This window comes from Chaetodon trifascialis, chromosome 14 (assembly GCF_039877785.1).
Source record: "Chaetodon trifascialis isolate fChaTrf1 chromosome 14, fChaTrf1.hap1, whole genome shotgun sequence".
Lineage (NCBI taxonomy): Eukaryota > Metazoa > Chordata > Actinopteri > Chaetodontiformes > Chaetodontidae > Chaetodon > Chaetodon trifascialis.
In genome coordinates, this window is record NC_092069.1 from 19,597,874 (window position 1) to 19,622,432 (window position 24,559).

At 43.8% G+C, this 24,559-nt stretch overlaps 1 protein-coding gene across 2 annotated transcripts; it reads left to right on the forward strand.

The window, feature by feature from the left end:
* Positions 1 to 293: 293 nt before the first annotated feature.
* Positions 294 to 22,822, forward strand: LOC139342652 (guanine nucleotide-binding protein G(q) subunit alpha-like). 2 transcript variants are annotated; one of them, XM_070979865.1, is made up of 8 exons: positions 558 to 1,436; positions 13,070 to 13,254; positions 14,869 to 15,023; positions 16,531 to 16,659; positions 17,603 to 17,731; positions 20,273 to 20,402; positions 20,511 to 20,664; positions 20,900 to 22,822. In XM_070979865.1, exons 1-8 carry the CDS (start codon positions 1,301 to 1,303, stop codon positions 21,088 to 21,090), a joined length of 1,209 nt encoding a protein of 402 aa, XP_070835966.1. In that variant the 5' UTR covers positions 558 to 1,300; the 3' UTR covers positions 21,091 to 22,822. The 2 variants fall into 2 exon arrangements, with proteins under 2 accessions (XP_070835965.1, XP_070835966.1); XM_070979864.1 differs by lacking the exon at positions 16,531 to 16,659 and having other exon boundaries at positions 294 to 1,436.
* The last annotated feature ends 1,737 nt before the right edge of the window (positions 22,823 to 24,559 follow it).

Consider the following 24,559-nt stretch of genomic DNA (forward strand, 5'->3'; position numbering starts at 1 on the left):
GCACCACACTTTGACAGATCTTGCTCAGCAGTGCAGCATACGGGCAGCATATTATGGACTATTAGGACTATTTTATTGTTTTTGCATTGATCTCATATACATTACCTAAGGGCATATAAAAACTAAAAAAAAACCACCTCTTCCTAATTCAAACATATAGGATTTTTTTTTGTCATCTTCTCATCGACCTAACTTGTTCGCCCACGGTCAGATCCCACCACAAGGACCCGCCTCGTCCATTCAATTGGTCTGTCACAAACCTGCTTCATGCAATTCTCCATCTGTCACTCAACACCACAGTATCTCCTCCTCTCCGCCTGGCATCAGACCGCTGTGTGCCGACCTTGTTCCAGCGACGAGCTACCCGACAGCCAGCTGTTTGCGGCGAATACGTTTCTGGCGAAAAGCCGCCGGTCCGGCACGCGTTTTATCCCCTCTCTCTATCAGGCCTGGGCAGTAGCCGTGTGTTTTACCGTCAGAATGAGTCAGGATGTGATGGGGTGCTGCTCTGCTATCGCTAGCTAGGCGGACAAATTCCTTCAACCAGCTTGCTGTTTCAATCACTGCGGGTTGACACTACGTTAGCTCAGGCGTTGTTAAGTGAGCTAGCGGGCTAGCAAGGCAGCTCTCGTAGCCGTTACGTGTAATTTAGCCACCGCCGGCTAATGTAGTTACCTGGTAAACGGACGCATTGCTGCGGCGTGGATAGTGCAATAACGGGTTTAACTCTAATGTGGGCTTACTAGCGAGGACTACTTCTTTCACTAGCGTAAACTAGCTAGTTAACGTTGGAGAGACTGCACAGATATCAACTGTTACGGGTTTGGATGTCGCGACACTGCAGTTTTGAACCACTTTTGACGGATTGTGAAGATAGAACTGGACCACAGTGACAGACGAATATATAGAATTGGACCACTTAGTGACAGAGGGGGTTAATGATAAAAAAGCAGGTATTGAGTGGCTAATCTGTTGCAGTCATTTTTAACACTAGCTGAGGCAGAGCATCTCGGGGAGGCCCCACCGTCTCCTGACTCCCTCCCCTGTCCGAATCTCCCGTGATTTGCCGAGAACGCCCGGGTGAAGTCGCAGTTGCTGCTCGGCTGGGGGGACAACTTGACAGCGAGGCCCCTAGCTAGTCTCCCCTCCCCCAGCCCCGTCCATCCATCCATCCGGCCCGAGAGACCACCGCCTCGCCTGAGACCGAAGCGAGTGCCGGGGATTTCGGGATAAGCCGAAGCCGTGGGCAAGTGAAGTGTCGCCGGGTCCCGTCTAAACTGGGCTGCCAAAACCAGTGGGGATGACTCTGGAGTCCATGATGGCTTGCTGCCTGAGCGAAGAGGCGAAGGAGTCGAAACGAATCAATGCAGAAATTGACAAACAACTCCGCCGAGACAAGCGAGACTCCAGGAGAGAGCTGAAATTACTTCTTCTCGGTATGTGGCATGCTAATTCTCAAATATATATATATTTTATTGTAATGTCTGCGTCGTTATATGGAAAACTAACCACCTCGGGCCTTCATGGCAATGCTAGCAAATGTGCTACTAGTTAAGGTTGCTAACTGGAAGCCTGGTTTTGGTATGAGTAACGTTATGGCATGATATCCAAATGCGTGGCTTGTCTTCTAGCTTGTCGAGTCAAAATTAGTTAGCTGGCTTGTCTCGTTGAATATTTGGCTAATCAGCCTCAATGCCTCTTTATTCGAGTATACGTGAGCTGTTTGCATTGGTGTGCAGAAAACAGCCTATTTGGCATCGAAGTTACTAAGATGTCACCGTTAACGGGCCACCACATGCTTGTCAGTGGGCTAGTTTGGCATTATTGAGTAGCCCCCAAGCTAATCAATTGGCCAGCTTTGAAGCCGTGGTTTGTTGGCTGGTGGCGGTTGAAAGGTGAAGATGGTCACTTAATAATGGAAGAAGCAGCCGCTTTGGTTTGCTCTCCACGGTTGCTCTCACCGGGTTGCATAACACTTGTACAACTGCATGAGGCTCCAGGTGCCTCAGCTAGACCTAGCTTGGTGCCCATTCATTAATTTGTCAATTTCTCTTAATTATTAGCCTGCACACAGTGTCACAAATCTGCCATTCTAGCGGGCTAGGATACTGAGGGATTTGCCCCCTCATCCTGTAGTCTAGCTGAGTAGGTTAGCTATTTTTATAGCTGGTGTGTGGGCAGGTGGTAGCTGCTGTTGAATAAGTTGCTCTGCACTGCATTGATTCATAGTTCTGTGGACACAGAAAGGAACAATAGGCTATGCTTTATCACAGATGCGCTTTGCATGGCTTTCAGGAAGATGTGTTTTATGTGCATGCATCTTCCGATGGGCTAACTTTGAACTGTGTGTGCATGATGTGACCCACCGGCCAACTACAAACAACAGATCCGTGTGAAAGCTCCTCAGGAAAAAAGCAAGTGTCCATTTTTAGGACAATTTGGATTATCTAGGTTGCATGCTTGGTTTCCAAACGTTTGCTCCCATTTCTCGCCCACCTAAAGCAGCCCTGGTTATTTGACATGTGTGTCTCCTTTCATTTCCCTGCTGAATGCCTCAGCTCGGAGAAGTAGGCCACACTAGAGCCACACCGTTGATGGGACATATTCCCTTCTGTGTCATACATTTAAAACACTGTGGCACTCTGGTCTACCTGGTGGCCAGGTGAGCGGGTCAAAAGGGGTGTTTGTTTGTGTGTTGCAGCCTTGGAGAGGTTTGCTTGTGTTCCACAGTCGTATTTCTCATGCCAGATGATCAATGAATGGTTGGGTTGACTGAACGATTCAGGGATATTTAGGCATTTAAGCATAGCTTTTGCATCTGGCGTTTTAGTATTTACAGCCTCATTTTTGACAGCAGACATGAAAAAAAAAACTTCATCAAAATGTCAGGGTGTGAAAGGCAGAAAGCAAGCAAGAACTGCAATCAGTCGTGGTGTAAGTGGCCCATCCTGTGTGAGTTAAGGCTGTCAGTGGACGCCCGGATAAGGACGTGTAAGGCAGGATTAGTGCAGGTCTTAATAGGCTTGGTTAAACACATCCGCTGCTCAGACTTTGAGATGTCACTGACTCCTATTATCCCCAGGCATTATTCCTGGGCCCATAGCCCGCAGTGAGCTGCCTGCCTCTCCACACCTCACTGGAGGAAGAAGTCCACCTGTTTCTCAACGTTTAACCACCACGTTCCATTAAGTGTATTTTAAAGGCTAGATATTGAGCAGCATATTGAGTAGGAGTCGTTCTGTCATTAGCTTCCCGGCAGTTCAGTGCGTGTACAGGAGATAGGCTGTACATTACAGCGAGGCTCAATGCAGCGTATTCGGCAGCTCCTTCTGGTCAAGTATCCTCAGGTTTAGTTGTACACAGTGTCTCAAACTGCCGTACCTTTAGTACTGAAATATTCCCGTGTGGAGGTATGCAGTTTCTTTTTAAGTTATCGTAATTTGGCTCAGGTCTGATTATATGTGTCTGGATTTATTATAGGATGGTTGGTGTAGGGAAGAGAATAAATTGAAAATAAAATGATTCAGACAACAATTCTGATCATTTAAATAATCATTTAAGTAATTTATTGAGCAAATATTCCATCAGTTTCTAGTGCCAGCTTCTCCAGTGAGACAAGTTGTAACTATTCTGTCATACCATTTTTAATTGATTGTTATAGACTAATTGATTATCAAAAAAATAATAAGCAGTTTAATCAGTAATTACACTAATCCTTAGTTGCTGTACATTAGAAACAGAAAATACTTGAACAGTTTCCAAAAGCCCTAGGTGACGTCTTATGATTGCTTCTTTTGCCCGCTAAGAAGTGCAAAATACAAAAGCAATCTGTTTACAGCAAGACAGAGAAAAGCAGCCAGTTCTTACATTTAAGAATTGGTAATCAAAAGATTTGCAATTTGACCATTTAATTGATTGATCTCCTAAGTGTTTGGGCTCTAGATTGATATAAGAGCTTCTGCCAGCGCTGCTTGAAGCGTTTCCCCCAATGCAGTGTTTTTCTCACACCAGTTCAGGGCCACTGTCCCTCCATGTGTCCGTCCCTTCCTGGCAGGGTTTACGATATGGCCAGGGTGCGTTGCCAAAATAGCTATGTCTCGACAGCAGTTATGAGGTTTGGTTCCATTTTGTGCCAGACACAGGCATGACGCTTCCAGACTAAGAACACGGTGTGGGTGAATGTTAGTTTTGTAGGTAAAGGCTACAACAACCTCAAGCTTAGCCACTTTGTCAGAAAATAACAACTCTGCCAGCGCTGCAGCGGTGCCCACAGTCTGGCTGCCTGTCACTGAGGGCCATATCAGGCCATACCGCCGGCTTCCTGCTCCACAGACCAGTGGTTTGCCTCTACTTGGTCAAAACACAGTGGGCCAGGAGCTTTGGCCTTTGCTGCATCGGGTAAATGAACTGCTGGAGCGAGCGAACGGTCAGTAAAGTGAGATGGAAGGGCAAACGCTTTAGGGTTTCCCAAAGTGCTGACCGAGGTAAACTGTAAGCTCCCAGTCAAGCTGTCAGTGTACGAGTTGGCAGTCGCTTTTCATGAAAATGTGGGTTTCACATGAAATATGAGGAGGAACAGAATGTCTGATTAGTAAAAAATCCCTACGATGACGTCAGAATGGCATTTTTGGTCATCAGAGAATTTGTCATGGACATAGTATTTAAGAAAGGGGTCGGACAGGGACAGAAGTTGGCTCAGCAGCCGAAATGTTGTGGATGGCTTGGTTGCACACCGTCCCAGGCGGTCGTTTGCCAAGTCCTCATTGATTGAATTGTTCTTGCTGATCCTCCCTGTCTCAGCAGAACGTCTTGTTACCAGGTTAAGACATCCTTTAGAGGAACAGTCTGATTGAACCAGGAAGAGGATCAGGGGTTAGGCTCAGATGTTTATTGCTGACCTTCCTTCTCTTGCCAAGCCGTCTTATTTTGATCATATATGGCAATAGGGATCTTCTAGCTCTACTCCTCAGTGTGTGTGTGTGTGTGTGTGTGTGTGTGTTTGTGTGTGTGTGTGTGTGTGTGTGTGTGTGTGTGTGTGTGTGTGTGTGAGTGTGAGCGCACAGTACTTTTAATGCCAGTGAATGTGGAGCTGTGGATGGTCAGTTATTACTGAAATCCCCTTTATCGTGGTCAGATCTAAGACTTTTTAATATGGAAATCATTATGAAACGGGCTTTTGCAATATTTGAGAGTCAAGAAAATCAGACGATATATTGGGTGATACGGATTTACATGTGAAACCAACATTTCTTAAATAAAGGAATTGTGACCAAGATATTTTCACAGTAGAAAAATAAACCTTTCTGATGGACAAACTGTATTATGGAGGCACTGTTTCTAATTTATCTGCAATTTCTTACTACTTATTGGTGGACATGTGCATATATTGTCCCATCGTCTGGTACACACAGCTGTCACTTATTGTCAGTGTAGTTTTATGGAAAACAGACCAGAATGTCTTTTAAAAACAATCCCATATCTGTTCATCCCTGTGCATTGATACAGTCCCAGGGAAAAGCTTTGACAACCATAATATAGTTTTCTGAGCACGTGAGGTCCCCCGTGCCTTTGCAGCATCGCTGTGAATGCAAGTATTTTGCTAACATGCATTATTGAGTCAGATGCTTCTATGACTTCAGATTTTATATTTATTATATGTATTTTATCTTTATATTAATATGCTCTTTCTGGTGAAAATCATTTCTTGTATGGGTGCCAACACAGTGTTACAACTGCTGATACTACTACTGCTAAAAAACACATATTTGGGTAATGCCTGGATCACACAAATCTAGCCCAATTTTGAGATGATTTTGTCGTGGCTGACGATTTACCAGCGTCGTGGTGGATCGTGAATGACAATCAGACGTCTGCATCCGTGTAGTGTGATATGCTAAACAACCTGATGTGCAGCGTCTGTGACGCCCCACGGCACCCGACGAAAAGACTAGCATGTCACAATTTCTTTCTTGCAGTGTGACATCTCCCACGACATGTTCCTGACTGTTAACCAATCAGGTGCTCTCTCCAGAGCGCAGTCAGGTAACCATGGTGAGGAGGATGTTGAGGTTGCTGCTGTCAGGTGGGACAACGAAAGAGAGGAGAAGTTTGTTGAACTGTGGCAACAGTACCCCTGTCTTTTTTACGTTTCCTTGACAGAGTGCCATGACCGGGACAAAAGGACAAATGCTGGTGAGAAACAGCGAGTAGCTGGCTGTGTTGTCAGAACATTATCCCTGGTCCGATCTGCAGGAATATTCTTGTCTTTACTAATTTCAGAACTAATATTAAAGTAGCCTGTTTGATGCGGCCAATACATGAGCACTACACTGCTAAAGTCCAATCTGACTTCTTTACATTTAAAATTTGTATTTTTGAGGTCGTTTAATGTCTTTATTAGACAGTTGACAGCATAGAGCCTGATTGGAGACATGTAATAAAGGTCGTACTAGGAGACGTTGCAGTTCCTGGTAAGCACCATAGACCTCTAGGTCCTCTTGGTGGCTCAAAGACTGTCTTTTGTGTAACTGTGGAGAAACTAAAATTCATTTTATTTATTAAGTGTCCTGTTAGGGCTGGTTGGTTAATCAAATTTTCAATTACGATTTTGGTTTCCAGTGATTATGAAAACAATTAAATAGATTATTATAATCGTGATCCCAATATTGACCAAAAAATACGGTTCATGTTTTTTGCCGTAATTGAGCAGCCGTATGTTTTTTGTACTTCCAAAGACCTGAAAAGTGTACTTCCTGTGCATTTTTGCTGTTTGCTTTTAGTTTCACGGAGCATCTGTTTCAGAAAAAAATGACAGTCTGTGTGTCATATATTATGCGTGAGGCCTTGGAAACACTGCAGCGACCTTGTATGATGCTTTAGTTTTGTTCTGGATACAGTAGAGGGAGGCACTGTGTGTATGACCATATATTGGGTTATCTCATTAAGCATGATAGCAGTACATGCTGAATGTAGTATCCATCTCACTCAATACAACAACGTTTACCTGCACAAGTCTAAAATTTGAAATGTCTCTTGAGGTACTTTAAGTCATGCATTAAGCTTGAAGGTACAGTGATGTAAGCACACAGTGTGTTCTCCATCACAGCACATAGCCAGTGCCTCCATTCAGATTCCTCTCTATGCTAGTTTTTAGTAAATATTCACACCTCACCTCAGCCAGCCCTGCACACACTCTTTGTCTCTCTCTCCGACATGGTGTCTTTTACACCGTTGCTCTTATCGCTCACTAGTGCACTGAGGAACACACACAAACGCACGCACGCACGCACGCACTCTTAAATGGGGTCATTGCTGGTTCTCTGGAGATATGGGGGTGAATGAGGCTGGATGGTGAGTGTCCCACATACCGCTGCTACCCCAGTCCCCAGACAGGACGGGGACGTGGCCTGCCACTCTGCTCGCTGCCAGTATCTTCAGTCCTCTCTGTGCTGACAGGGTGGCATGTTCATTCCTGTTTACTCCCACCAGCTGCTGTGTACAGTAAAGCCCACACGTCTCTGTGATCGTACCGTTTCGACTTCTGTCACTTCATCTTTCAGTTTCAAGTTGGATTTGAAATCATAGATGATGCTGACTTTTTTTTTTTTTTTTTTCAGAGGATGTTGCATTGGAGTTGTGAATAGTGTGTGTGAAAACCGATGCACCAGAGATGTGTAATAAACGTGTTCTGACCATGTGTGGACACAGGCTGATGTTATCTCACAGAATCTCCATGATGAGATTTCCTAAAATAAAAACCGTGGCTTAAGGAATAATGTCAACATCTTGGATTTGGCTGTTTTTAGTTCATAGCAGCAAAGCACAGTGTGTGTATTGCGGACTAAAATACTGCTGCTTGCTCCAAATATTTTGTAAAGCCTGCATTTGATTTTTCTTTTTCGCTCACCCACACCCACTCGACCAGAACAGCACTCGACGCATACTCGCTGGCAAACAGACAAAGCCGTCCTAAGGTGGTCAAATGAAGGTGTGTGAGTTTGCGAGTGTGTGTGTGTAATGTGCAGTGCATGTTATAGCATGTATATTCAGTTTACAGCTCTGACACCCACACAGATGGAGCATTCAGCAGATGCAGAGACACCAGCACAAAGCAGTAGTCTTGTGCCTCGATCCTGACAGCAAGCAACACATGTTGGAAAGCTGCAGTAGAGCTGAGAGACACATAGTCCTCTTTCCTTTGTCTTTATGCTTGTGTGTGTTTGACTGGAGTCCTGTGTTGTCTACATTCCCAAGGCCATTGCAGGAAAAGGGAAAGAAAATGGGCCATCATAGTGAAGGTAACATCCATGCCTTGAGGTTGACCACAGGATCCGTGTGTCCACAGTTGGTTAGGCAGCTGGTGTGTGTGTTCTGTAGCTCCGGGCTACCTTGGCTCGATCCCTTTCCTTTGTGCACCTGAAAGAGGCCAGTTAGCAAGATGAATATAGCGAAAGACTGAGACCCACGCTACATTTTGGTCAGCCTTGTCACTGCCTGATTCATGCAGCATCTTTCCAGGGCAGTAATAAAACGGCTAACACCTGGCTCATGCCAGTTTTGATAATACTTTAACCTCTGTTGCGTCTATGCAAATTTCTTCTCTTTGCTCAGATTGGATTGCCACGCGCTGTGTGAAAGGACAGTTCATAAACCGAGATAAGCCAACAGTTATCATACCAGTTTGTGCCTATTTGCATGCAGGTTAGCCGCGTTGCTGATAATCCCAGTGTCTTGTTCATAGAAAGCTCTGCAGAGGGAAGACGGGGTTAGCAGGGATGCCTGTGCACAAGGCCTTTAGTGCCCAACCATGCCTGCGTTTGAAGAACAATGGATGAATTGTAGGATATGAGCAGACAGTGTAAACAAAGCAGGCGCCACAAACACACATGCACGGACATAACCAGATAGACTGACAGCGCGATAACCTTGGCTCCACCAAAACTGCTGCACTAAGGCAGCGGTGTGTCAAGTCCGTCAGGTGTTGTGTCACGAGCTGACATCAGTCGCGTTATGTAAAGGCTTATGAAAGCGAGCTTGGCAACGGAGGATACAGGTGAAGTGTTTGGTGTCTTGATGGATAGCTGTTACTATTTACATTCTGCTTTCGTTTCACTAGTTTGTCTTAAATTGGCCGTTCAGGGCAAGTTTTCATTTCTTGCTCACTGTTGTCGCCGTTACCCCTCAGTGAGACTTCTAGCTCTGTTCCAAGAAACACACCGGCTCCACAAAAGCCCAGTGCTGGTGTGTGGGCTGTGTAGTGTACCTTGCACTACTGTTGCATTGGGGCATAATCTGAGCTCTCTGTCTTTTTCCTCTCGCGCACTCCTAGCTACCTGGAACAGAAAGCGTTATCAAACCCGAGTAGTGTGCGAGCTATTAAAAGGTGACCTCCTTTTTCTAGGTCATTACCAAAAAAGAATGGATGGATTCTAGTTATGAATATCCAAAATTCTTGACAGAGAGGGATGAGAATGGAGAGGCATATTTCTAGCCTAAGGGAGGTTAGGAGGGGTTGTGACAAACGGGTGGAGGGGACGGGAGGAGAGAGAGTGAGTGTGTATTTGGGGGGGGGGGGGGGGGGGGGGTCTGGTGAGGGCATGCAAATGGTTGTGGCTGGTGGTGGTACAATCTGGAGAGGAAAAAGGGAAGACAGAGGCTCGTAGTGTGCTGTCTGGTGAAAGAGGGACACGACAGTTAAGAGAACACAGTGGAGGGAGATCTTGTGACGGGGTCACGAGAAATAAATCAGACATCAAGCTGGAGAGTGATCCTCTTGCTCCTTTGCCGAAGCAGTCTGCAGTCACTACGAGGACACTGCCGGCGCAGCCCAATACAAAGAATGCACTCTCTGTACTCGACTCCCTTTGTTAACAAGACAATCAGAGTTTTTATTAGGCCGACCACCTTGTAGGCAGCAGGCTGTAGCATGTAGTAAATGCATTATTTCTTCCAGGAGAAACTATAAAGATGAGACCTTTTTTTTCCCTAACTCAATCACAGTCTCTGTCTCTCCAAAATTGGACATTTTGTTGGAGGAGAAGACAGAGGAGGGTCATTTCCCCTTATGGACACAGTGTTGAAACCCAAAATTTCTGTCTGAGATTAAGGCATTTCTTCCTGCATCAGTGGAGAAGCCGCTATCTCTCCCAACATTTTCACAGGCCTCAGTGTTAGGAGGGAGCCCCTGGTACTGACCCCAGTCCAGCGCCCACCCCACCCCCCGAAAGACTGTGTGGAGCCAAGGCCCTTCTTCTCTGTGGTACGCCAAAAGATGAAGAGCACAGAGCAAGCCTGAGGGGCTCGCAGTTATATTTACTGTCTGCTACGAAAGAGAGGAGAGCGAGAAGGGGCGGATGGGAGGGGTTTAAAAAAAGAAGAAGAAGAAAAAAAAAAAAACACAGGAACGAAAAAGAGAGGGAGACAGAGGAGGGGTTGCTATGGTAACGGAAATATGGCTGCTCTTCAAAAACCTTGAATGTAGGTGGTGGTGAGATGAGTGTACGTGTGTGTGTCTGTGTGTGTGTGTGTGTGTGTGTGTGTGCGTTTTTTTCCTCCTCGTCTTTCCCTTTCAGTTTTGCAGATATTATGGATGTGCTGGATCCCGTTTGATTTCGCTGAGGACTGAAATGCCATCAGCTCTTTTTTTTTTTTTTTTTTTTTCTTTCGTGGCCTGAGGGCGGCGTTTCTGGGCGTTCAGAACATAGAGGGCTGGTGTGAAAAGTGGGTTAGGCCCAACAGACCCCCAAGCGAATGGTGGTTTATTTGGCATTGTAGGTCTTGTGAAGCTTAAAAACTCTTTTTTTGGTGAATGAAAGCGTGTGCCTATAATCCAGTCTCTCCTTACCATATGTGTAAATCTGGAAACCTGACACCACTTGAAATATTGCATGATCTTACAGCCAGATATGGACTCAGGAGGGCAGAGGAGGATCACCGAAGGAATGCAGCCTTTTGACAACGACCCCTGCTGTCACCTGTTGGCTGAGGCCGTTTAGTGTTAGATCCTGAATGTAGGGCAAGTTGTCTTAATCATCTTCATTAAATTAGCTCGTATTCTCCCCCCTCATCTCTCCTCTTCTCCCTGGAAATATTTTTTTTTAATTCGTTCTCTTTCCAAACTGTGATAACATCCTGACACTGGACAAAGAAGCTTTGAAATCTTAGCACTCGTAACCAGTTTAGTTAATCAACTTGGAATTTCACCGGAGGGATTTCATAACGCGCAAAACTCACTTAGATGAGCATCCGATGTTAATGGAGTTTAGGGAGAAGAATAAGTTTGGCTTCGTTTGTACTAGGTTGTGCTAATTCCCCTGATTTTCTTATAGATTAACAGAGAAATTACTGAATACTAATTAAATGTCAGTTACACAAACACACTGCAGGATGCTCTTGGATCCCTTTTGACTGGCATCAGAGTTTTTGGTCATTTCTTTGCCTTTCATGGAGCATCTGTTTCGGGTTACAGATTTGGCTTGTTGCCATCATCCTGGCACATATGAGGAGCCTGATTTCAGAATGAGTTATCCACTGAGGTGACAGGCACTAGCGCCTGATAGAAGTGAGCAATATGAAAAAAAATCTTGATCGCACTATATGTGATTTATTATATAATGTGATGCAGTAAACGTTTGAGAAGATCAATTCAAAAGCCATTTGTTGTATTAAATAACCAGAAATGCCTGTTTTTTGTTCAATGTAGCAAATGAACTGAAAAGTTGTGGTACTATAACCATTGTTGTAAAGTCACAGAAAAGTGTAAGATTACTATAAAGCAGTCCTCATCATTGATCTGCTGCATTGCCCAAAAATGGTCTGACACATCCAGAGCTTTTAAAGAGATTCAGCAAAATCTCTGCCTGACAAATTTCTGTCATCTCACAGTGATTATCACCACACCTTAGTGTCTGGTCTCTAACTGTTGCTATGTCTATAATAGACATAAATCTGAAATAATTTATCATTAGAAGCTCTTTCATACTGTTTCTGGTGCAGTGTGTGTGACCTTCAATGCACAAAACTCTTGCACTGCTTTGTAAAAGTCTGTGTATACTTAGAAATACATAAAAGGTAGCTGAAAAAAATCAGCTATACAAAATGATCTGCACTCATTGAACTGCATAGATAGACATTAGACATTACTCTAATTGGAATGTGGCCAGAGACTCGATGCTGTTGGTTTATGAAGAATGCCGTTTTACTGAGGATGTCGTCTGTATATATTGGCTTACAAATTATACACCGATAATGTGAAATTTCTATATGTATTTATCATTGCAAATTGCTTACGTTGACCTAAGAAGCGAAGCATCTACACATTCCAATACAGCAGGTGGCAGTATGCAAAGCTGGTTGATGATCTACCAATAAATCCAGAGGAGAAGAAGATGAACAACCTGAGCACACTATTGTCGTGCTCAGGAGGTCAAACTGTACCTGGATAAAGCCAAATATGTTGTTGCCAGCATGGATGGGATTGTAATTTGTGTTCCGCAAGTTTTAACACAACAAATCTTGCGTGGTGATGTCACTAAGGTTTGGTCAGGTCAGAGCTGATGCAATGTTAAAAACCTGCAGGTGTGAATAGACTGCAGGTTATGAACTTCTCTTTTTCAAATACAAAAATGTGAAATAGTCAGTTATTGGATCAGCACCGGCTGTGAGAAGCAGCTTGTCATCAGCTTTGTGTTGTTTGCTGAGAAAAAAAAAAAAAAAAATCCATATCGAGCATGCCTCATCTTCTTTGAGCTCCATCTCATTCTGTGAGGCAGAAAGTCTCTAACCGCTCCTTTCTCTTTATGCCCTACCATTTTCTCGATATCCTTGAACGTTCTGTTGTTGTATTGTGTGCAGACTGTATTGGGCAAAAAACCACTAGAAACTGTCATAATACTGCATCTTACCAGGTTGGTGTGAATTGCTTGTGTGCAACATCACACCCTTTTGTCTCCTGTTTCTTAATATTCTGAATGTGCCAACAGGTCAGACGTCGAGCTGCTCTTCCACGCCTTCTCACTGCGCCTGTGGTGTAACTTGTTTCTAACTCTGTGCCCTCCCCTGTCCCGTTCAGGTACGGGAGAAAGCGGCAAGAGCACCTTCATCAAGCAGATGAGGATCATTCATGGAGCCGGGTACTCAGACGAAGATAAGAGAGGCTTCATCCGGCTTGTTTACCAAAACATCTTCACCTCCATGCAGTCCATGATCCGCGCCACGGAGACACTTAAGATCCCCTTCAAATTTGAACAGAATCGGGTAAGGACCGACCCACAGAGATGGAGCTGCAACAATTAATCGATTAATGGTCAGCTATTAAATTAAATGCAGACTATTCTGATCATCGATCACTATTTATGAAAAAAATCAAAATGCTTCCAGCTTTTAAAATGTGAACATTGCCGTGTTTCTTCCTGACAAGACGTCATCTTTTAAATCCTCATAGACATTTTTCACCATCATGAGAAAATAATCGACAGATCAGTTGACAGTGAAAATAATCGCCAGCAATATGCGGAAATATGAGCAGGAAATATTCTTTATGTCCTGCCACTCATTCATTCCAGAGTCCACTTTGATTACTTTAAAGGTCTGATGACTAAATTAGGAATCTTCTGCACTGCACAGCGGTATGCTGTGGAGATACATCATAGGCTACATGCAGAAACAGGCTCTGTTTAAAGCAAGCCATTTCAGTTTTTCACTGTTAGTCAGTGTTTGCACACAGACAAGCCTTTAACACATCCAAATGACTGAAAGTGAACTAGTTAGTGGTGGTGTCGGCACAAATACAACTACGCAATTATAGTCTATGATTGTATGCTTACATTGGTTTTCAATTCCAGTCCCCAGAGCAGCATAGTCACCTAAATATTGTGACTAAAAAGAGGAAATGAATGTCATGTTCCATAACAATGCCCACCACTGTTGGCATCCACAGATAACTTGACATAAATAATTTGTGTAAAGAGACATCACTTATTTGATTTTTGTCAAAGAAATATGTTGAATTGTTACACAAAAGCCGTCAGTTCAAAACTCACATCGCAAAATATTTTGAAAAGGTTACAAAACCGCGTTTCCCCTGCATGGTAGGGCTTGACAAAGTACTTTTCTCTACTTCGTTTTCCACTGCAGATAGTACTCCATCAGCGTAGGCAGGATTGTTAGCTGATCGTTGTAGCAGCGCTGCTTCTCCAGCAGTTGGGGAAACAACACATAGGAGCTTTACTTCATTCACTGACGAGCTTTGACCTACGCTGTACATTGACTGCTGAACTGACGCTGCTTTCCTCAACTGTGCTCGCAGTGGGAATGCAGCTAAAGGGGGCTGTATGTTACTGTGCTGCATTCATTCTTTCAGTCATTGGTTAATCTAATTAATGCCCCACAGCTCTATTATTAAGTTACAGCTATGCAAACCTTGAATAATTTGGGTGGGTATGAACTGCTCTCATTGTGTAATTTCTGTCATTTGGGGATTGTGAATCCATTCTTCTTAAGGCACTCGATAAATGGGCCCAAATGCTTTATTTTCATATTAATTAACGTTGCTCTGTGTCAACCTACACCCTCTTCATCTGTCGTTTCCCCCAGTTAGACCAACTGTATGTTTTAGGTGTTTCCTGGGAAAACTCTTAAGGTGCACAAGAAGTTATGCATTTAGTTTATCTAGCAGAAAAATTAGCTCTGGAATAAGCAGAATATGTGGGTGGTGTAAATCAGTCACTGGGTCCAAACAGACCTACAGACATCTCAGATATCTTCGGCTGCTGTTTGCTATCGTCCCTCACTCCCCCCCCCCCCCATTCATGATTATCCTACCCCTGCTCTTTATCTTACCTTTTTTCTCCCTTGCCTGCGTGTTTCCAGTCCAACGCCATGCTCGTGAAGGAAGTGGACATCGAGAAGATCAATGGGTTTGACCATCCCTACGTCGTAGCTATCAAAACCCTGTGGGCTGATCCAGGCATCCAGGAGGCCTATGACCGCCGCAGAGAGTACCAGCTCTCTGACTCCACTAAATAGTACGTCTGTGTGTCTGTGTGTGTGTGTGTCTGTGCCTCATCAGGTATCTTCTCTGTCTAGGATTTTAGAACGGTACTTGTGTGACTGTCTGTGACACAATGTGTGAGTGTGCTGATGTAATGTTTGTGAGCGTGTGTCTGCGATGCTGGTTTGGGAGCTGATACAGATTCATCAGCGTTGTTAATATAACTATCGATTCTTGACTTTTCTTTTATTGGGTTGTTTTTGTAGATGAAAAGTGAGGATTTGTAATGACTTGGTTGGGATCCTGGCCTCTAATGTCATGTGCGGCAGGCAGGCAGAGTTGTCTCCGGAGACCAACAACAGTTTTCAGAGTAATTAGGGTGTGTTTGGATGTGTGTTTGGAGGCAGGTTATGTGTGTAATTACCTTGTGGGTTTTGTAACGTATGCAGGGCAGGGCAGGGCAGAACATTAGCTTTTTATCCACACACAATATTAGATGACAGATGTCAAAGTTCATTATGTTTTGGCAGTTGCTTACAACAAAGTTCATGTCAGCTACAACACCTGATTCCAAACATGTTGGGACGCTGTATAAAACTTAATAAAACACAATGCAGTCATGTACAAACGAGCCGAATGTTCCCAACAGGTGTTTTTGGAGCTTTCCACAACTTTCCCAGTCTGTTGTTGCTCCTGTCCCAACTTGTTTGAAACGTGTTGCTGCATCAAATTCAGAGTAAGCAGATATTTGCAGAAATCCATGAGGTTGATGAGGTCAAACATTAAATATGTTGTCTTTGTACTGTTTTCAGTTGAGTATATGTCAGAAAGAAACCGCAAATGATCACATTCTGTTTTATTTGTGTTTTACTCTGTTTTACTGTTTTACTACAGTCAGGGTTGTGGCATTGTAAACATGTATGTATATACAGTATAAATAGGCAAAATACTGTAATATGTAAAACGTAGACACTTTAAAGCAAGTATAACACAGCCCTGCCTTTGATATTAAACAGATAATATAACAGCACCTATTCTAATAAAGGTTTGATATCGGTGCTCCTCAGTAGTTTCCATTCTATTAGCACAGATTAGTGAAAAATAAATCTGGTTTTATTATATAATGTTAGTGGTAAGAGATCAACTGACTCTTAACCACACACAAAAAACATGGCAAGGTGGGCTCCTGTTGTTTGCATTGTGTTGATCAGCTAAACACGTCAGCCTCCTGATCTGTGGTTGTATGTGTTCGCCACAGTTGCATCGTAATAATATGTGACCCCAGGATAAATGGCCAAAGGCACTTGACTCACTTTCTAGTGCCCCCTGGTTGTGGACGTGCTGTACTACAGGTTAATGCTGCTTGAAGTCAGCAGGCATGCAGGTGTGCTTGTTATGTTGAAGTATGTACTGATAAATATGAAAGCTGTGTTCTTGTTTTTGCATGTGTGTGTGTGAGTGAGTGAGTGAGTGAGTGAGTGAGAAAGATAAGGAAATCATTGAGTATGTCTGTTCCATACTGTTGTCATGTATATCTCCAGTTACCTTAGCGATATAGACCGTGTGACTGCGGAGGGATACGTTCCCACCCAGCAGGATGTGCTGAGGGTCCGTGTTCCCACCACGGGTATAATAGAGTACCCGTTTGACCTGGAGAACGTCATCTTCAGGTACCCCCGTGGCACCAGGACTGCAGCGTCACCATAGCTAGAGGACAGAAACCACTGATGACTACCAGGATATTAACACATTAATTAACCAGGGCCCTGTACTCCTCTAGTCTATCAAAAATGGGCAAAAATTAGAGCAATTACCGGATGATTTATAGCCTGTAAGTGTTACTATCTCTGTAGCTTCCGATTACAAACTTACAAATGTCCTCAGATCACAATGGTCAGAGTACAACAGAGCCAAAAATAGAGACTATGTTGGACTTAGAGTGCTTTATTGGTTAACCTGACTGGATATCAGTGGTTTGTGTTGATAATTGTGCTGAGGTTCTGGCTCCAGGATGAAAATGAGGACCAGACATGCTGCACTGAAGTATGTGGGGAGCAGCCACCGGATACCAGATGAAGAAGGATTAGACAGTGATCCTCTAGGAAGTCGTTAAATGGAATTTCAAATTGAAACAGCTCATTTTAGATGCCTTTGAAAAAAGAAAAGTAGGGAATATGTTTCCGGCTACCCTTGACATCATACTTGTCCAAACCTTCTTTGTCTAGTCCAGGTGCTGCTGTCTCTGCTGCCGAAGTCACTGCTACTACTGTCACTGATGCCACCTCACTGTCTGCAGCATAATCCACAAACTAAATGCAACTCAATTAAGAAGAGAGTCAAGTAAACTAGCTGAGCTACAGTTGCAAGTTAACAGTCTCATCTGGTTTGTGGACAGAGTGTTGGTGGAGCAGTGACACTGACTAACACCCTTTCCTTTCTGAGATGTGGCCTTTTCTGTGAAGCTCCCTCAACAGGACTGATCCACACTTCCTGGAATGGGGGTGGGGTGGGGTGGTGGTGGTGCGGTAATTGCCTGTCACGCTTTATATAACTGTTTTTCTGTCTTTTTTTCTCTTTATCTCTCCTTTTTTCCCCCGACCGGCCTGCCTGTAGTTATCTTTCCGATCTGGATCGTATCGCAGATACCAACTATCTTCCCACTCAGCAGGATGTGCTCAGGGTGCGCATCCCCACTACAGGAATCATAGAGTACCCATTCGACTTGCAAAGCATCATTTTCAGGTAGAAAGATGCCTGTTTTGGCTCAGTCCCTCCTTGTTGTGTCACGACATCATTAACCCATATGTCATCTGATGTGTTTTTGTTCAAGCCCCAAATAAACCATGTTTTTTTTTGGTCCTTCCCGTTCATAGAAAGAACTTTTAACCCGTGACTTTTCGTTTATGCATTTGACACTTGACCAGTCGTAGAAATTAAAGTCATTGCCATTTTCCAGTCTCCTCATCGTCCTACTCTTTCTTTTACCTCCTGCCACCAACAGCAACCGTACCACACATAACACAACCCCCTAATGAACACAAAGTCCTACATTCTGGTGCCCGGTCTCTGTAAATGGGTCACCTCCTCTCTTCCTCCTCCTCTCCTCCTTTCCTCTCCGGCTGGCAGAAGAAACGAGGTCGTCCTCTCCGCGGTGGAGGAATGTTATTTTGGGCAGCAGGTCCTGCAGGGCCTATATTGGCCCTGGGTCTCTGTGGACCACAGTGGACTGGGCCACCACCAGGGGGCAGCCTTGCAGTACAAATCATTCTAGAGTTGTGCAGCTTTCTCAGAGTTGCACCCCGGTCTGGAGGCTTGCACCTGTGCGTCCAGAGGTGCACCAAAGTCCAAAAAGTGAGGAATTAAATTGCACTGATGCCATTTATATAACAGCTCGACATCAGAGGTAGATTTTACTGACTGAGTCGTCACAAATGAAGGCTTAATGAAACTGGGACCTAAACTCCCTGATGAGTGAAGAGTGACCTTGTCAAGGAGAAGCTCTGGAAAGCTGAAACCTTATGAGGATCCACATATCTATCAGGCAGTGTTTCAGCCAGGTTTGCTGTCCATGAATGGCCTCAGTGAATGCCAGCCTGTCTGCCCGTAGGTCCGTGTGCTCAGGTCAAAGTTTTCATGCCAGTTTTTGCTTGGCTAGTTGCGTGAATGCAGCTCTCAGGAGTAATATACATTGTACTTCTTGAGATGCAGTTTTCTCAGCTTGTAGCTTCTCATTTGGTTACATAGGAGTCGTCCTTCTTCCATGAAAAGGATCCCACCATCGCAGGTGCCCCCTGTATCTTTCATCAGTTCAACTCTGTCCTCTGTCTGTCCTCTGTCTTTTGTCCTTCATTTCATTTGTCTTCTCCAAGTGCCTTTGAAAACTTCAGTCGTCGTTGTGTGTTGCTTTATCCACAAACACACACACACACACGCCAAGGACGGCTAAAAAAAAAAGAAATCTGGCTAGTAGAGAAATGAATGTGTGATCACCGTCCACTTTCACCTTTTCACATAATCAGACGTACAGGCTGATCTAGTATCAGATGTAATGTTGACTCCTTGTAAGACCAGATGGATGCCACTCAGTTTAAGAATTTGAGTGAGATATTTCCTTCAACATTATGTGTTTCCTCCTGAGACTGTTCACAGCTACAGACCGATTTGTTACCAGTTTCTATCATCATTATAAACCCAAAGTCGAGCCACACCTTTAGTCTTTGTTGCATAATGTTTGAGAATAAGTTGTTACTCATATGTAGTGTTCTGAGATAGCGTGCAGGACAGGCCTTGTTATGCAAACCTTGACAGAAAATAACCGTTTAGCCGTGAAAACAAACTTTTGTTTACAGATCAGACTCTCATTCATTGTGTGGAGAAGCTCCAGATAACAGATTGATTCACATTGCAGAGCTGCTTGACTTCACAAACTGTGACTTTCTGGACTTTGACAAACTAAAACACACAACTTCCTAAACTGAGTGGTATTCATAACTGATCCTTAACTGATCCTAGATCCGTCTCGAAGAGGAAGCTTTCATCTTTGTGGTGGCATGCATGACTCACGTACTTACACATTTGTTTCTGTGTTTTTTTAGCCAAATGTAGAGATCGGCACGTTTTCTCTGAGACTGGTGGCCACGATGTGAATTTGATTAATACTCTTCTGAAGGTGTTGAATCCATCAGGTCTTCTTTGATTTTATTTATTTTTTTTTTCTCAAACAAGTTTGGTTAAAATGACGTTAATAGGACCGCAGGATCGCCTGTCTCTCTTTTTCTTTTTTCTTTTTAAAACAAAAGATCAGGACCCAAAATAAACGATAGTAAAAATATGCTGTCATGGGTCCCAGGATGAGAGACTATATCTTTATTTGGGTCATGTGCTGAAATTGTTTAAGGAAGACATACACCAGAGAGTGTCTTCAGGACAAGTCTGCACAGAAGAAATAGTTCCTCTGTTGTAGTTCTTCTGCTATATATGCATTTTTTGCCAAAAGCAGGCCATAATGCACTATATTTATAATGTAATAGAATAAACACGGTTCACTGCTAGGTGCCACCAGCAGATATATCTTGATGGATTCAAAACCTTCTTTAAAAACAATAAAATATCGCCTCTAAAGCTGTTTCAGGATATAGTGAATTTGTTAAAACACAGCTACATTAGTCCTCGATCTTCAAATAGATAACATGAACTAGGCCACCAGGAGACACAAGCTAATGTTTTTCCCCTTCTTGCTTCTTCACCTGTTATTCCCCCTCTTCACCTCCATCCTGTCATCAGGATGGTGGATGTAGGGGGTCAGAGGTCAGAGAGGAGGAAGTGGATTCACTGCTTTGAGAACGTCACCTCCATTATGTTTCTTGTGGCGCTGAGTGAGTACGACCAGGTCCTGGTGGAGTCAGACAACGAGGTAGGAGGACGTTAATCAGTGTCTGCAACACCTTTGCCAAAAGCACACTCTGAATGTTTAATTGAACCTGAACATCGCGGCTCTTCTCTCCCCTGTTCTCTGCACCAGAACCGTATGGAGGAAAGTAAAGCTCTATTCAGGACTATCATTACCTACCCCTGGTTTCAAAACTCCTCCGTCATCCTCTTCCTGAACAAGAAGGACCTGCTAGAGGAGAAGATCTCCTACTCACACCTGGTGGACTATTTCCCTGAGTTTGATGGTGAGATCATGTATAAATTGTGCGTGTGTGTGTTGAAGAATCTGGCCCGTTGCTAGTCTAGCAGTGCACAGTTGGACGTCACCCCCTCAGAGATGAATGTATCATACGTGAGTGTGTTATTTAGAGTTAAAAAGGTCTGAAAGGGAGATGAATGCACAGACATGACAGGAAAGGGAATAAGATTGTTTCTAAAATTATTCTTTAAATGGTCAAATAAATGTCTTTTATACCTCAGGTCCCCAGAGAGATGCACAGGCAGCGCGGGAGTTCATCCTCAAGATGTTTGTGGACTTAAACCCAGACAGCGACAAGATCATCTACTCTCACTTCACTTGTGCCACGGACACTGAGAACATCCGCTTTGTGTTTGCAGCTGTCAAAGACACCATCCTACAGCTCAATCTCAAAGAGTACAATCTGGTGTGAGGGCTCACGTGCGACGCGCATCTCCTCCCCATTGCACAAATGCACACCTCGTTGGGAGTGTGCGCTCAACTCCACATGCATTACACACACAGACACACACAGACATGCACGCACGCACGCATGCACACACACATCAACAGACCCCTTCCTGTTTTTTTTTCTTTTTTTTCTCCTAGTTCAGTACATTAAGAAACCCTCCCACCTGCGAACACCGCCCCTCCTCTTTTCACCAAAGCTCACCCTCTCTTCCTCCTTCGCTCGGCAGCTTGTTGTGTCAGAGTCCTCGCTCCTCCCAAAGCTGCTCCGCCTGTCGGATTTGGCCCCGGCTGCTGGCTCTGGCACATTTCATCTGGCACACAAACCTTTCACACGGGCTGTACAGTGACTGAAGGGGACTTGGTGTTTGTGTGTGTGTGTGTGTGTGTGTGTGTGTGTGTGTGTGTGTGTGTGTGTGTGTGTGTGTGTGTGTGTGTGTGTGTGTGTGTGTGTGTGTGGGGCAGCATTGACTAGCGAGGAGCTGCGTTTTGGTGAAGAGCGGCATCAAACCCCTTTTGGCCCTCTGGAGTTGACCCTCAGCAGTGTGAGATCAGATCCTCCGTCGTGTCCTCTCTGAGCTCCCGTTTGCGTGGACGGACGTGAATGCCGGATCTCCTGAAGGCAATTAAGCGGGCGGCGTCACGCTTCTTGGAACAGAGCGATTAGGACAGGAAGTGAGGTCGCATACAGGACACAAGGGGACGGGGCCGAGGATTCTGTCTCCTCTTCGCATCTATGAATGTACCGGTGTGAGCAACGCAAAAAAAGAAAAAATACTAAAAAAAAAAATAGACATATATATATTATGAAGTAAATGCATATGTAAACACACTTAAGTCAAAAAGCACGAGAGGGCAAGACATCGCTAATCAAAATCCGTTCATTGCTGAGATTTTTAAAATGTTTTTAATGATAGAAATTTGTTGCTACGTCTACTTCTATTTAACAAATAACAGCTAAAAGGAGCGGTGATAAGAAGTGGTAAGAAAATCCATAAAAACTTTTCAACTTTGCGACACAAAGACATCTAAAAAGACGCAACCAGAAATGTACTTGACATAAGTATCCTTTAAAGATGTCTGTGGGATTTGTGTTTGATGTTTAAGTTAATCACATCGCTTCCCTCCTCCAGATGTTTTCTCCGTATGGACTCACAGGGACAATCGTGCATGTGACCTTCACACCCTTATTGCAAAACACTAGCAGTGGCCGAAAGGACCCCCGCTTTCGACACGGGCTCTGCTCTGATTGGTGGAAGCAGATGTGGAGGGGAGTGTGATGTCATCAGCGTCTATCAGCCCGCGGAGCACAGCTGCAGCTCGGCCTGCACGTAGCTTATCCAACAAAATAAAAGCTGTAAATGAAACGCACCCCGCGGTGTGAATGGAATCCACGTGGCCGCATCTCTGATGACGTCACACCCGTGTCACTCAGCCGTCCAATCAGACACACCTCCTGACGATGACCTAGTCATCACATCAGGATGTGCTTCTGTTTACTTTTTTTTTTTTTTTTTTTACTGTATAGTCACTTTGTTTATATATAAAGGTTGCTTGCTGTCGAGTGGTGAGAGGAGGGGGGCTATGAACCTTTCACACAAGCCGCACTCTGAAGTCTGCAAACGTTTGTGTATATTTGTTTGTAAATACATATACACAAAACACTCCTGTACAAAAACGCTCTGTGGTACACCATCTTTGGCAAAAAACAAACAAACGAAAAACACATAAAAAAAAAATCGACTTCTTTCATTAGCATACAGTTTTTTCCTATGAATTTATGGTAGTAGTGATACTGTGATTATGGATTTTGTTCACTTGATTAATAGGAATACACAGAGCTGAGTGGTGTTGAGGAAACGATCGGCACGGAGCGATAGTCAGAGAAAAGAGGTTCCTCCCAACCGGCCTCTCCACTCCACACTACTGCAACAGCTCTGGCTGCAGAGTATACTAACTAGGGCTGGTAAAAAATCTTCACAGTATGGTGACAAGATGATTTTAAGAGTAATTAAAGATTTTTTATTTATCTAATTTATGGACCAGGTTTTGAAGGTGTTGATAATTTGACTGCTTTTGATTCTGTCATGTTGAAGTGCTCCTTTTCTCATGCCGGAGCCTACTTGAGTCTGAACTGCTGTAAAAACGAATGTCTGGTATAGTAAGGACTTTATCTCTGCTTTCTATTTCTTATTGAGACATTTCCAGTTGTACTTGCCATCACATCTCCATCCATGATAATACTCTTTGGTTTTCTTTAGGAGCCCTCACATTCGTTTGACTTTTTCTTTTCTTTCTTTCTTTTTTTCATTTTTTTTAAAAGAAACTTGTATTTCCTCTTGGTTTATAGACGCAGCGCTGTAATGCATACCTAGAAAAATGTACAGTACGAACGTAGGTGGACTTTTTTATCAGTGATTGAAGACCCACGAGGTCCATGCTTGCTCTTTGTAATTTAACACGAAAATTCTGTTGTCGGTTTTTGCATTGTTAATTTCCAGTTTTTTGAGGCTTGCTTTGATAGTGCCAGTGAAGTGCAGATATACTTTTTTGGTCTTTGACCTTTTCTACAGGTGACTTATCCTTCATCCTCATTAAGGGCTATCACAGTGCATCAGGCATCAGACAGCAGGGAGTGGAGTGCAGGACCACAGTGAACCAAGTCATCCACTACTCATCCTTGTTTATAAATGGAGATTACTTTCAGTTTGTGCTGTTAAAAGTATAGACAGGGTGTTAAAGCAAACGTAAGGTGTGTGTAGAGCGTTTACCAACACTAAGCAGTTTTCGTTATGTATTTCTTTGTGTCTGGCCCTTTTGGTAAATGAAGTGGACCCAGTATCTGGCTCTCTAACCTTCACTACTACTTGTTTGTTTGCATTGGTATCATATTGTAATACCTCATGCGGTTTAGAAAACACGTATCACTAAAGACACTACTACCAGGACAAGTATTGCATGTTTCCCCAAGTATTTGACTCGTAGCTGATAGCCAAGTGATGACCATGCTTGTGGCTTTTGCATGTTTTAACCCATTAACGACAAATCTCATACTTAATTGTTGCCCATTTTTCCAGTTTCTGAATTGATTTCCTGCATTGCATGCAGCTGTTGGTTTCCATTCATGCCACTGAGGTCTTGCGGGGAGTTACAACTTTTTCCCCAAGCTTGCACTGCTGCACAATCGTACAGTACAATGGTACGCGCTCTGTACAAAAGAAGCTCTGACATTAGAGATATAAAGACAGACGTAATGTGACGGACCATGTGAATTTTGTACCTTGGTAAATTGCACCAAGTGCCAGTCTAACAAAGAACAGATGCACAGATCCAAATCTTTCTCTCCGGATTCCTCTTCTGTTGCATCCGTGAAACACTACATTTCATAAGGACACTGACAAAGACACTGTAGTTAATGTCTATCAGGTCTGTCT

What these genes read in the sequence shown, in the direction of transcription:
- LOC139342652 (XM_070979865.1), top strand. Translation starts at nt 1,301, where the DNA reads ATGACTCTGGAGTCCATGATGGCTTGCTGCCTGAGCGAAGAGGCGAAG. An exon ending in CTGGAGAACGTCATCTTCAG is followed by an intron (nt 16,660 to 17,602) that starts GTACCCCCGTGG and finishes GCCTGCCTGTAG; the next exon opens with TTATCTTTCCGATCTGGATC. An exon ending in CTATTTCCCTGAGTTTGATG is followed by an intron (nt 20,665 to 20,899) that starts GTGAGATCATGT and finishes TTTATACCTCAG; the next exon opens with GTCCCCAGAGAGATGCACAG.